This window comes from Kryptolebias marmoratus, linkage group LG19 (genome assembly GCF_001649575.2).
Source record: "Kryptolebias marmoratus isolate JLee-2015 linkage group LG19, ASM164957v2, whole genome shotgun sequence".
NCBI lineage: Eukaryota > Metazoa > Chordata > Actinopteri > Cyprinodontiformes > Rivulidae > Kryptolebias > Kryptolebias marmoratus.
The window spans coordinates 21235883-21250742 of record NC_051448.1 but is presented as its reverse complement, the minus strand read 5'-3'; the positions used below and the strand labels follow the sequence as shown (position 1 = coordinate 21250742).

General features: G+C 36.3%; 2 protein-coding genes across 2 annotated transcripts in view; both read left to right on the top strand.

Moving 5' to 3' along the window:
* LOC108247825 (adhesion G protein-coupled receptor F5) overlaps positions 1-14860 on the top strand; it is a gene marked incomplete in the record, with an annotated part of 60456 nt that overhangs the window by 8534 nt on the left and 37062 nt on the right.
* LOC108247824 (adhesion G protein-coupled receptor F5) overlaps positions 256-14860 on the top strand; it is a 20016-nt gene continuing 5411 nt past the window's right edge. The window contains exons 1-13 of the mRNA XM_017436191.3: positions 256-597; positions 2110-2166; positions 2775-3107; positions 7624-7730; positions 7812-7870; positions 7956-8095; positions 8194-8409; positions 9359-9559; positions 9656-9790; positions 9869-10050; positions 12317-12481; positions 12592-13965; positions 14049-14090. Of these exons, the coding sequence (XP_017291680.2) occupies positions 480-597; positions 2110-2166; positions 2775-3107; positions 7624-7730; positions 7812-7870; positions 7956-8095; positions 8194-8409; positions 9359-9559; positions 9656-9790; positions 9869-10050; positions 12317-12481; positions 12592-13965; positions 14049-14090 (3129 nt within the window). The 5' untranslated portion in view covers positions 256-479. The remainder of the gene's footprint in view (positions 598-2109; positions 2167-2774; positions 3108-7623; positions 7731-7811; positions 7871-7955; positions 8096-8193; positions 8410-9358; positions 9560-9655; positions 9791-9868; positions 10051-12316; positions 12482-12591; positions 13966-14048; positions 14091-14860) is intronic.

The following is a 14860-nucleotide window of genomic DNA, read 5'->3' as shown; positions in this document are numbered from 1 at the left end:
ACCCAACAACATTCTGTTGAAAAGATGTGAAAAATAAAGACTGTATGTCTCATCTTATGGCAAATTTAGTTGAATTTTGTAACTTGCAAGATTTATAAAACATGTCCTTTTTCAGGAACACTGATCAACTTCATTTATATTTAGAGACAACTAAAAAAATGCAGTAAAACAAAGTTGTGAGCTAAACTAAAACAAATCAAAAGGGCTCAACAGAGCTGGACTTTTATGGTATTTGTTTTGGCTAAATGTGACCAAAACAAAACATTTTTGGCCAAACACTAATGGAGTATCAAGATTAAGTCCCCACATCTTATTGATACTTTTCATTCAAAAGTCATCTAAAAAACCAGAAAGACATGAGAAATGAGATCAAAAATGTGGGTTTTTGCAAGAATAATAAACAAACAGAAGATGAAAATATACAGATTTTGCCCAACAGTGACAATTACTGAGTTTTTGGCTCTAAGAAGTCATTATTTATGTCTCCTGTACTTAATCAGCTGCTCATCTCTGTCTTCATCTTTACAGACTTTACAGCATGTCCAACAACAACGCCAACAACACCAACACCAACACCAACAACTTCATTACACACAAGTAAGACAGGAAACATTTCTAAATTACTTAAAATGATAACTGTATATATTTGCAGTGATTCACTACATCTGCTGTTGTTTTATTTCTGTTTCTTCTGTGATGTCTGTGCATCTCTTTCATATTACAGCACAATATTCAAGAAATGTAGTGCTTTTACAACAACTTTTATAGAAAAAAGTAAAATAAAAAATTTAGTAAGCAATTCAATTAGTAAGTTCCTTTTTTTATTTAGCACCGCTTACAGTTAAGAAATCACAATGTGCTTTACAAAATATAAAACATAAAACACTGAATATCAAACAATAGGAGAGATAAAACAATAATATTTGTTACATAAAAAAAAATAACACTAAATAAAAGCCACTCTGTCTTCACTGCAGAGACCAGTGGTCCTTAAATTTCTCAATTACTGATTTTTACCCTCATTTTATGACATAATTAGGTATCCATGGACAAATACACTCTCATCTAAGTTCAATTCCTGAGTAACTTCATCTGCATATGGACTATGAGAATAAACTTGAGTAACATGCCTTATGTGTAAATCAGACAGATCTGCTTTGTATTGATTCAATGTGTTAAATGGGCTGAAAACGTGTACTTCTTTGTACTCAACTAACAAAAGAAGAGTGACAGACATAAACTGTAACTGCAGGCTGGGATTTTGAAAGTGGTTACTTTTAATTTCCTTAATCAGCTCTTTTAAATCTTCTAACAAATTGCAGTTGGGCAAGGCCACACTTACACTTATTTAAATTCAGAGTTCACTTTACAAATCACATGAAAGAAAGAAAAAGTTGGCACACTACTCCCCAAAAAGCTAAAGATGTTTGTAGAAAAAAATATTTTAGATTCACCTACTTTTAGTACAGTTAATTCTAATTTGCACCAAACTTTTAATGTCACTCAGAATTTCAGTGAGCATTTTTCTTACAACAATATTCTTGTTGGTTTGATTACACTCCTATGTCTCTTAAGGTGACCGATTGTAATTTATGTTTTACATTTCTTTTAAAGATTCAACATCTGGTGCCACAACCGGTACTAGACCAACAACAGCTCCAACGTCATTTGTGACAGGCACGCACTGCTATCCAACTTTTCTTTACTGTATTTTAAGTAAAAGTTAGCAGCAAATATTCTTTTTAAATTTATTACTGTCGGTAGGTTTTGATGGGTTCAGCAACATGTTTATCTAAACTTAGTGTCCATTGGTAAAACTTAGTTTTGCAGCTGCATTAATTAATCAACTGTGCCTCAAAAAAGTTATCAAAAGCTGCACAGTTACACACAAAATATAATAAAAATAACCATAAGAATCACTAAATCTGACCAAAGTGCAGATACAATGCCAAAAATGGAAAAGAAGCATTCAGACGAAGTATGAGTCTGTTCCTATAGTCAAAATGGCAGCAATATAACAGGCCTAGTTGACTTTTTGTACTAATAAAGTTGTAAAAGAATTAAAGAAAACAATCTAACCTTTATGCATGTGTTGCATTTCTTTCACAGATACAACACCTGATTCTACAACAAGCACTAACTCAACAACAGCTACATTTGTGACAGGCAAGTGTTTCTGTGTTGTTTTAAAGTATATTTTAAAGTATTATAAAGTAGTTGTTTTTATCTTGATGAATATTGTTTCCGAGAGTAAAATGTCTCAAATAGTTTTTGAATGCAATTAAAATAAATTAGATACAAAAAACATCTGGTTTCTATAATCCACACAATGAACAATGTAGCAGTTTAGTAACCAGCTTACCTTCATGTTTAAAAAAAAAAAAAAGAACAACAGAAAACCGTCGAGACGAATTTCCCAATTTCAACAGCTGTTGGCACAACAGGCACAAATGCAACAACTACAACATTAGTACACACAAAAAACTACTGGTTTATTTTGATACCTCAGGTTCTGGTTTAAAACTGTCTCCTATCACCAGCTGTATTTTTTTTTTCTTTGTATTGCTCAAACATTATATGTAACAAGTGCTTTAAGGTAACCTCTGCACTGTATTTTCAATGTACATTTCATACTGTTTTCTAGTTTGCTGGAGTCTTCAAATGTTTAAATTTGGGTAATGTGTCAAGTTTGGTTGAGAATGTACATCATCATGTTGGTCAGCTAAACTCAACTTTCATTGCTCCCACTACTTCAACTATCTCTGCCACAGCAGGTGTAACATCTGCTAGCACTTTTAACACTGCTACCACCCCACCCACCACAGAAATCATCACTACAGCACCCAGTGTTTCCAACGCAACACTGACTACACACAGTATTTCCAACACAACACTGACTACACACAGTGTCTCCACTACAACAATGGCTACACCCAATATCTTCACTACAACAAAGGCTGCATCCAGTGTCTCCACTACAACAACTACACCCAGTGTCTCCACTACAACAACTACACCCAGTGTCTCCACTACAACAATGGATACAACCACCATCTCCACCTCTACTACCAGCAAACCAACAACAGCTGCACCTACCACACCTAAAGGTAATGTTTTTGTAATAAATTACCTTTAAACTGAGCGTAAATATCACCTATAATGTAATTTACTTTGTATTTGTTTTAGTTATTTTATCAGTACTAAGTACTAAGTGTATGTGAAGCCCAAAAACAGGAGAAACGTTCTAACGTTAGTAATACAATAAAATGAAAGTTTTCGAAACATAAAAAAATGATACTGTAATTTTTATAAAAATTAGTATCTACAGGCAAGAATGTCTTTCTTTCATGTGAAAATTTTAACTTTGTTGCTGAATGATATAGATTAATGCAATTAGGCCTTATTCACACAAGATAATGACCCCACTACTCTCGATACAAATGTGCAGAACCACTTAGAACAGGGGATTCAAACTCTAGGCCTCGAGGGCCACTGTCCTGGAAGTTTTCTGTTTTTCTGCTCCAACACACCTGATTCAAATGGCTTAGTTACCTCCTCACCAAATCACCCCATTCACCAGAAGCATGTCCACAAGTCATCCATTTAAACCAGGTGTTTTAAAGCAAGAACACCTCTAAAACATGCAGAAGAGTGGCCCCCGAGGAATGGAGTTTGACCTGTGACTTAGAAGAACAGTCACAGCTTAGAACTCACCTTCAGAGTTTTGTCTACATTAACAAATACTTAATAAAGCATAAATAGTCTTCACTTTAGAAGGTTTCATAAGAAGACTTAACTAACTACTAGCAACTGCCTTAATTATTAATGCACTGCACGATAAGTACATAGTCAGTTCAAACATTCTCTAATCATTAATACATTTCTAACACATGGTGTGAAAGTACATTTATATGACCATTTACATACATATACACACAGCATATAGAATAGTTAATTCATTAGTTATTATTCATGAATAAACATTGAGTATGTTATTTTGGAAGTAATTAACCTTTATGGGTAAAGCATTAATAAAAAAATAATTACTTAAGTCAGCCACTAGGGCGCATAAGCCAGTGTGTCTCTTGTGCCGGTCCCAAGCCTATGTAAATGGTGAAGGTTGTGTCAGAAAGGGCATCCAGCATTAAACAATTTTGCCAAAACTAAAATTCGAGTTCATCTAAGTGACACTGTATCAAATTGGTTGAGGCCCGGGTTAACAACGACTGCCACTCGTGCTGTTGACAAACAGGGTGCCAGTGGAAATTGTGCTACTGTTAGTCGAAGACCATGAGGAGGGAAACGTGTCAGGAGACAGAGGCAGAAGAGGAAAGTCAAGAGTGTAGGACTGAGGGTAGCAACTCTAAATGTAGGAACAATGACAGGCAAAGGTAGAGAGCTGGCTGACTTGATGCAGAGGATGAAGGTATTACAAGAGACAAAGTGGAAGGGCAGCAAGGCTTGCAGCATTGGGGCAAGGTTTAAGCTGTTTTACTACGGTATGGATAGGAAGAGAAATAAAGTAGGGGTGGTCCTGAAGGAGGAATTAGCAAGGAATGTAGTCGAGGTGAAAAGAGTGCCAGACAGTGTGATGAGTCTGAAGGTAGAAGTAGAAGGTCTGATGTTCAGTGTTGTCAGTGGTTATGCTCCAAAGGTTGGATGTGATGTAGAAGAGAAAAATAAATTCTGGAAGGATCTAGATGAAGTTATAGCAATTATTACCAGGGAGGAGAGAGTGGTGATCGGAGCAGATCTGAATGTACATATTGGTGAAGGAAACAGAGGAGATGAGGAGCTGATGGGCAGGTTTGGTGTCAAGGAACGGAACCAAGGACAGATGGTGGTGGATTTTGCCAAGAGGATGGAATTGGCTGTAGTCAACAACTATTTCCAAAGGAGGGAGGAACACACTGGTACAGCGGGTCGCTATACCGGTCTGTCGTGGTGAAGAGAGAGCTGAGTCAAAAGGTGAAGCTCTCGATTTAACAGTCAATGTGCGTTCCTACCCTCATCTATGATCACGAGCTTTGGGTAGTGACCAAAAGAATGAGATCACAGATACAAGCGGCTGAAATGAGTTTTCTCTGCAGGGTGTCTGGGCTCTCCCTTAGAGATAGGGTGCGAAGCGCAGTCATCCGGGAGAGGCTCAGAGTAGAGCCACTGCTTCTCCACATTGAGAGGAGCCAATTGAGGTGGCTCGGGAATCTGGTTAGGATGCCTCCTGGACACCTTTTGGTGAGGTGTTCCGGACACGTCCCACCGGGAGGAGGCCCAGAGGAAGACCCAGGACATGCTAGAGGACTATGTTTCTCAGCTGGCCTAGGAACACCTTGGGATTCCCCCAGAGGAGCTGGCCCAAGTGGCTGGGGAGAGAGAAGTCTGGGTCTCCCTGCTTAGGCTGCTACCCCCACGATCTAAACCCGGATAAGCTGAAGAAGATGGAGGAACACAGGGTGAACTATAAGAGTGGAGGCAGGAGTATGCAAGTAAACTACATTCAGAAGAGGTGACCAGAAGGAGATTGTTGACTGTAAGGTTGTAGCAGGGGAGAGAGTAGCGAGACAGCATCAAATGGTAATGTGTAGGATGACTGTTGTGGTGATGAAGAGGAAAAGAGTAGAGAAGAGGACCAAATGGTGGAGGTTGAGGAAGGAAGAAAATTGTGAGTTCAGAATGGAGCTATTAAAGGCTATGGGTAGTAAGAAAGAGATTCCAGATGACTGGGCTACTACAGAAGAAATAGAACAGTGAGAGGACTGAAGAGAGTAGACAGGAATATAGGGAGATGCAACATAGAACAAAGAGAGAGGTAGCAAAGGCAAAACAGGAGGTGTATGATGAGTTGTACAAGAGGCTGGACACTAAGGAAGGAGAGAATGACTTGTATCGACTGGCAAGACAAAGGGACCAGGCTGGAAAGGATGTGCAGCAGGTTAGGCTTGTTAAAGATAGAAATGGTAATATTCTAACAAGCAAGGTGAGTGTGAGGGGAAGAGGGAAGGAGTACTTTGACAAGCTAATGGATGAATGAAAGAGAAATAACTGTAGAAGCCATAGATACTGTGGACAAGGAAGGGGGGAAACTACTGAAAATGAAGTTCAGAAAGCTTTGAAGAGGATAAAGAAGGAGAAGACAGTTGGACCTGGTGACATACCAGTGGAGGTCCAGTAGATATGGAAATGTCTAGGAGAGATGGCAGTGAGGTTTTTTACTCAATTATTTAACAGCATTTTTGAGAGTGAGAAAATACCTGAGGAATGGAGAAGAAGTGTGTTGGTGCCAATCTTTAAAAACAAGGGTGATGTACAGAGTTGTAGCAACAACAGGGGAATTAAGTTGATGAGCCACACAATGAAGATCTGGGAGAGAGTTGTGGAAGCTAGACAAGAGGTGACTATTTTTATGCTAAGAAAGAACACCACAGATGCCATCTTTGCTTTTAGGATGTTGATGGAGAAGTACAGAGAGGGTCAGAAAGAATTTCATTGTGTCTTTGTGGATCGAGAAAAAGGATACGACAGGGTGGCAAGAGAGGAGCTGTGGTGTTGTAATAAGAAATTTGGAGTGTCAGAGAAGTATGTTAGCCTGGTACAGGACATTAATGACGGCAGCAGGACAGTGGTGAGGTGTGCTGCAGTAGTGAATAAACGTTTATTTATGTTTTATGGGGGGTAGATCCATGAGCTAGCAGATTGATATATTGAGAGCTGCAACTCATGCGCATGTTTGTTGAGTTTTGTGCCCTGCAGTAGAGTAGCGCTCATGGTCTCTGAATCGTGTGTGCATGGAAGGTTCAATGTACGTGTGGAGCATAATACACGCTCATGGTGGACTTAATACACGCTTGTGGAGGACATTTGGTGTAAATTTGACGCCATAGAACAGTCCCTCCTATGTGTGATTGGCTTGTAGCAGCCACATAACACCCATCAAAGCAGGAGGCACAGGGCTGCATAATGAAATTCAGATCTGTGTGTGGGTGCAACCTGCGTGTGTAAACAGCACAGCCTTCCCTGTTTTAAACATTGACAAATATTACAATATGTTGTTAATAATTTAACACTGGATTTTGAGGCCCAAAAATCCAACCAGGCCACAGGGAATTCTTCCTGTGCTCCTACTCAACCACTCCAGGCCTGGCTGTAATTCACATAACTGAACTGGTATTTTGATATCTTTAAGGGTTTTTACACAATCAAAGTTTAGGTTGTATGATTTTTGGACATTTTTTCAGACATCTATTGTAGTACATATACAGTAATTATATTACATGAAAACACACATTTCTTTTCTTCCACATAGTTTTTTAATTTATAGACATCTGCAGACAATAGTACGACAAAGACCATTCATGTTCTGGCTAATTTTTTCATCCAATATTAGGGGCCTAATATAAACTTAGGAAACTTTTTTACAATTATAATTTGTGTAGATTTTTTATTTTTTTTTTTAGATCTTTTTTGAGTATTTGGTCAAATAATGTCACTGTATGTCTGAAGCGGTCTGAAGCGTATGGTATTTATTATTGTGATATATATATATATATATATATATATATATATATATATATATTGTGTACTGTAGATGAGAAATACAATTTATTGATATTTTTTCACAAACAGTACAAGAGATTTTAATGTCAGTCACATTAAACAAGACATTTAAAGAAGAATATACTGATAAAGACAGTCCTGAATACAAAGACCTTGAAAAGGACATCAACGACACGGTAAGTGCTTTGTTTGCCTCTTGTCAATTCTAGTTTTAAAGTTGTTTGTACTTATGCTATGTTAAATTTGCCTTTCCACAGTTATGGCAACAGTATCAAGGTATAAAAGGATTTCATAGTGTTTCTGTGCGGGGATTCAGGTAATTTTTTATATCGCATTTCATAAAATTAAAGTGGAGTTATGAGTCTTAAACTTTTAGTCACATTCTTAATGTGTTTTTACAGACAAGGAAGTGTTATTGTAGACTTCACTGTCAGAACAACTCAAGTCATTCCAGCTCAAATAGTTGAAGCAAATAAAAAACTTGAAGAAACTATAAAACCAGTTGCCACTGTTCTTAGTCCAGTTGTTGCACACTACTACAGTAAGTCAAGTATACATAGGTGGATGAATGGATGGATGGATGGATGAATGGATGGATAGATATGAATTTTAAACTGATTTATTTTACTTTCTCTAAAGGTCCAACCTTTATGATGTTATCTCCTAAGACCATTTATACTGCTGAACCCATCAAACTGAATTGTGGCCCTCCTGAAATTGATGTGGGAACAAATCCTTCATTTTTATGGAAATTCAAAGGGGTAGAAATTACAAAAGAGACTAGAAGGTTTCAAGTGTTTTCTTCTGAAAAACAATCCACACTGACAGTTAGCAATGTCAATCTTGCTGATGCTGGTAAGTTGAAGCCAACTTTTTTCCCTGAGAAATCCCTAAGCAAAAAGTTCCCATAAATTTTGTTCACCATATGAGCAGGGTTTGTTATTACACATTTTATCACAGTAAATAGTCTCACATATTTCAGTTTGTTTGTCAGAATATTGTAAATTATTAGTAATTTGAATCTTTTAGGATTCTTAGTCTTTTAAAGCAGGTTTAATAACTGAAGAACATTCACTGTAGAACTGGTCACTATTAACTGAACATAAAGTTTATGCAACTACTGTATACTATATATATATATATATATATATATATATATATATATATATATATATATATATATATATATATATATATATATATATATATTAAACAAAAGTCAAGGCAGCCTTTGGAATGTGAGCATGTCATATGTTTACTTAAGAGAACTTAACTACGTTTAGATGTTTTTGCACATGATGCATAAATTCAGTGTTAAATTTACTCTGATTGTTCTGTGGAAATGGTTTGTGAGCTGTAATCTATGAACTGCAGGCTGTAGCATTTTTGCTTGTTTGTAAATGTTTGTTACCTGGCCAGCATTGTAACTCAGGTGATCAGGGGCCTTATGTACAAAGCGTGGAAACTTGTGCAGCCACTCACTAACGTCATGGCCCTATTTGAGCTATTTGAGTATCTGCAAGTCTTTGTTCCTGAGGACCCTGGTCTTATGGTTTCAGTCAATAATTGGAGAAAAGTGCAACTTTTATCTTTACCTGTAAAATGGAGTTCAACGTACAAATAAAGAACATACAATTGAAGTGCTGCCCCATGTAATTCCAACAAAGCTGATAGCTGAATTTCCCTGTTTGTTATCACAAACAAAAACAGTACAGTACGCTTGAATTGCTGTCACTTTTTATTTAATGTTTACAGAATATAAATATATGAAATAAATTACCATCTGTAATTTTCTTAATCTCAGGTTTTTATGAATGCATTCTAAGGGGAGATATTTTATTCCACCAAAATAAAATGATAGAGGAAATCAAAGCAGCTCCAAATATACAAGCCCCAGGGGAAATTTTTGTTCAATGCCAGGTTGGAGGAATAACATCACTCAACTGTTGTGTGCAATCCCTCTACAATGTCCAGTGGTTTGATGGTTCAGTAACTTTGGAGTCCGGTAAGAATGAACTGATTAAAAACATTTTATTAATGATAAATATCACTGTATGTTTTTTGAGAGTTTAACGTGGTTAACATATTTTTCTAAACACAGTCACAGTTCCTGTTCAAGGCCAAAACTGCATCAAGCATGACTACACAATGACAAGCTGCAATAAAAAAATATTCACCTGTAAAGTTGAAGAATCCATTTATGAACATAAAACAACTTTGACATTTTTTCAAGGAGGTAAGAGCAATGTTGAAAATAAATGTATGCCTTTTTGTGCTATTACATTGTTCTTTTAATTATTTTTGTTATCCTAAGCTCCGTTATGTAATGATGATGTGTATGGAGAAGGACGAGCAAATGACAGAGCAAGCGTAACGTGTGATAAAGGTCAACAAGGGTACAAGACTGCAGTTTGTCTGGAGAAAACAGGGAAGTGGAAAAAAGATGAGGACACCTGCATTTTACTTGAAATCAATGAATTGTTAAGTCAGTCAGCGGTGAGTAATTATGTAATATCTTAATTAATTATGTTAATGCTGTTTCAAGGGTCTTGTGGAGATTCATCAGAGTCAATTCTGAGTCATTTTGCTTGATAGTTTTATGTAAACTGTAATAGAGATTTTAATTATTTTATGTTGCTTTAAATGTATTTTATTGATTATGCAAGTTTAGATAAAAGTAAAAAAAACATTTATTCTAAGAGATATGATCTCATGATTAATAAAAACATTATTATTAAACTAAATGAAATTGGCTATTACTAGCAGGTTTCAATATAATGCAGCTTAAGCACAATCAAATTAGAGTGACAAGTTCAGTAAATAGATTCCTATAGGTTAAAAATTAAAGTTTTTAGACTGGCAAAGATTCAAATCTGTAATCTACAAGTCAGCTGTTTAATGGGGTTAGAATAAGTCAAGAGATAACATAAATCTGAAAATACAACATTTTGCAAAAGTATATTTTAAGTTTGATTAACTCTTTCTTTATGTGAGAGGAAGAATATTTATTCTTTTAATCATTTTAAATTATATTATTATTATTATATTTTTAAATAGAAAGTCTAAGGCTGCTGTATTTGCTCTTGTCAATGAGAGAACAGTCTATGGTGAAAGAAAATACAAAGATTGAACAAGCAAAAAAAGGAACTGTCTTTTAAAAAAATAGCATTCTGCTGTGTCTCTGATTTAGCTTCTTACAGCTAGCAATGGTACATCTAACCACTGAACATTTTGTCCATTTTTCTTGGCAAATTTGTGACTGCAACTGGTGGCAAAACTGCCACCAGTTGCAGTCACAATAACATAGTCCCTGCCAATAATATATACTGTATATATGTCAAGAGGGGTGGAGAGAGTGGCGAACCCAATGTGCAGACACATCTTTGATGGACAGGAAAAAATCAATTTATTTTTAAATAAAAGAAAAAAACAAAAGGCTGGCGGGGCAGCAAAACAACCATAACAACATACTAACATACTAGGAGCAGGTGGAGGTGGGCGTGGCAAGTAAACAAGTGACTGACAGAGGAGAAGTGAAAAATGTCAGGAACCCAAGAGGCAGAAACAATACAAAGACAAAACATGAAAACAATAACCCCAAACACAAAAGATACCTCAAAGAAAAAAACAAAACAAAAACAAAAACCAAATCCTGACTATATATATACATAATTCCACCACCACCATGCATGACGAGAGGTGTTAAGTTTGCACCAGATACGGTGGTGTCCTTAATGGCCAAAAAGTTAATTTTTAGCCTCCATATGTTTAGAGAGTCTCCAATATGCCTTTTGACAAATCTCAAGCATTCTTTCTTTTTCTTCATATTTTTTAACCAATTTCTTTTTTCCTGGTCACTCTTTTATAAAACCCAGCTTACTACAGATAGTAGTGATCATATGAGTAGTCACTCCCATTTTTGCAGATGAGCTCCATCAGGGTTATTTTAGGCCTCCTGGGCCTTCCTTGTAGAATCAGAGAGTTTTGGTGAACGACTGTCTCTAGGAAGGTTTGTTGTGCTGGCATCATTGTTCCATTTTCTAATAATGGATTTAATGGAGCTCTGTTGATATTTAGGGCTTGGGATATTTGATATAACTTAACCTTTATCTGTACTTCTACATAACTTTGTCTCCGACCTGTTTAGAGAATTATTTGATTTTCGTCTCTTGCTAGGCACTAGCCCATGCTACTTAGAGGTGTTACACTGGTATTGATTCTGGGGGCAATCAGACCACATATAGCTAATTTGACAATATTATCAAGAGGTATGAATTATTTTGCAACCCATTGAAAAATCCTAAAAATAAAAGAGGATGGTTCTTTTTTTTTTCCAAGACTGTATATTAAATATTTTGTTAAAATATTTCAGAAATGGATTTCTCTACTCCTTAATTTAAGAGAAGACTTAAATACACATTATTTGTATCATTACAACAGATACTCTAAGACAACGGGATTGTTCAAAATATACAGGATCAGCATTAGATAACTTCAGACACAAGGAAAAAGGTTCTATATTACACCAATTACTCTGTCAGCAATAAATTAACTGTGACTATACTCGGATAAGCTTACAAACTACATCAAACTTAGATATGTTAAAAAGATACTAACCCTCAATTGATTTTGTTCAACTGAAACAGCTGTACATCATTTGTACTTTTCTTGTACTTATACATTTTTACCTTGCCATCTACCTTGCACTTACATTTATACATTCAGCTTGTTTCCTTCTTCTAACTGATTCATTTTTTTTCAGGATCTGAATACTGGAAATGTTCAAGAGTTTACAAGGAATCTAACTCGTGTTGTCAAGAAGAAACAAGAAGTGATTCCAGATTCATCTGCAACAATATCAGCCATTGTAGTTATTTTAAATACCATTGCAAATGTTTCAGAAGTTGTCAGTGAAGATTTCATGCAGGTATGTCAACTATTTTTGTTTGCTGAATCTTGATAAATCTTTAGCATAGATAAGTAAGAAAGTGTTTTAATGATTATGTGATCCAATAATGTGATTTGCTTCATTTACAGGATATCCTAGAGACCATTGATGTCATAATTGGTGAAGATACAAAAGAGTCCTGGGATTTTCTGAATGCATATAAAACTCTAAAGTCCAGCTCAGAATTGCTGGGTTCATTAGAGACACTTTCTGACAAACAGAATGGGACATTTACTATAAGAACTCAAAATATTAGGTTCAGAACAACCACGTTCAGCAACTCTTTCAATGAAGAACTAAATGACAATGTTTCCATAAAAATTCCAGACACAGGCTTTAACAGCATCTTCATCACCACCATCACACTTTTCACCCTTAATTATGTTATGCCAACACGAGACTCTAGTTTTAATTTTAGCCATGTCAATACAACTGACACCGGTAACGCTATTAATGCTGCTGTGCTGCTTGTCAAAGTAAATGAAACAATTCATAACGTTAGCCTGAGCTACAATAAGCTCAATACAAGCCTGTCATTGAAGCCCCAGTGCGTCTTTTGGAATTTTTTTCTTTTTGATGATCGTGGTGCTTGGGATGATGAAGGGTGTCAGTTTGTTTCAGACATAAATGACACAGTAACCTGCAGTTGTAACCACCTCACATCTTTCTCAATTTTGATGGCAACTGACATCCCTGAATCAAGCAAATTTGTATTGGATGTAATCACTTATGTTGGAGTTGGGATTTCTCTGGCAAGCTTAGTTATTTGTCTCATTATTGAAGGATATGTGTGGAGAGAAGTAACCAAAAATAGTACAGCCTTTATGCGTCATGTTTGCATCGTTAACACTGCCCTGTCTCTGTTGATTGCGGACATCTGTTTTATTATTGGTGCCTCTATTACAAAGCAGTCTTTTGATAAACCAAACTATTTAGTGGCAATTGGACCGTGCAGTGCAGCAACCTTTTTCATGCACTTTTTCTACCTTGGCATGTTCTTCTGGATGCTGGTATCAGGCCTCTTGCTTTTTTACCGGACAGTTATGATCTTCTCCCACATGTCCAAGTGGATCATGTTGGCCATCGGCTTCATTTTAGGATATGGTTGCCCTCTGATTATAGCTGTTATTACAGTTGCTGTCACATCACCTGGGAAAGGGTACATAAGGAAAGATAAAACATGTTGGCTGAACTGGTTTGAGACAAAGGCTCTGTTGGCTTTAGTGATACCAGCACTGACCATAGTTGTGATCAATATTTTAATCATATTGGTGGTTTTGTACAAGATGCTTAGACGAAATACTGCCCATACAGAAGAAAGACATGCCCTTCTGGTCATTATAAGATGTGTGGCTATACTGACTCCTTTATTTGGACTGACTTGGTCTTTGGGAGTTGGAACCATGGTGTCACCAAAAGATGAGGGAATCCACATTGCCTTTGCATTCTTCAACTCACTACAGGTATTTGAGAAACTATTTAGACATCAGGGATTTGTTTTTTGTTGTTATGTATTATTAATGAAGAAATGTTTGATTTCTCTCAGGGTTTCTTCATTTTAGTATTTGGGACACTATTCGATTCAAAGGTAGGTTGGCCTAAAAAGACTAGATTGCACTGTGAGAAGTAATGCATACACCATGGTCAAAAAAGGTTTTATGCAAAGAACATAACTTATAGTTAAACTTGATTTTTTTTTTTTTTTTTTATGAAGTAGCAGCTGAAAGAAATACTGAAATATTGTGTAGACTCTATAATCAGTGTTGTTTACACTTCACAAGAATAAGTTCAAAAATCAGTTCAAACAAATCAGTTCACAGTTCAGGATTAAAAATCCTGAACCATGATCACACTTATTTATTCCTTTTTCAAGATGACACCATGCATCACTTAGGATAATCATTGCATCGCTATGTCACAATCACAATTTCTTCTGTTTTTTGCAAAAAGTTCTAAAATTATGACTGTAAAGCAGTCCATTAAAACCACATTTTTAATTGTCAAAGCACTGTGATTGATGCTCTGGTTTTCTGAAATCACTACCTCCTGCCCCACTTTCACAAAAGTTAAAGGCAATTTTTATGGTAAATATATATATATATATATATATATAACCACAGAAACCTCCCTGAGCAAGCCCCGGTAACTATCACAATGGCAGACGTTCAAGAAAGAGTCTCAGGTATGAAAAACTGGACAGCACCAGGACCTGACATGATCCATACCTACTGGCTGAAGAAACTCACTGCCCTCCACGAGCGACTGGCAACTCAAATGAACGAGCTACTGAAAAATGGGACCCACCCTGAATGGTTAACTGAAGGGCGCACAATCCTGATCCAGAAGGATCCCTCAAAG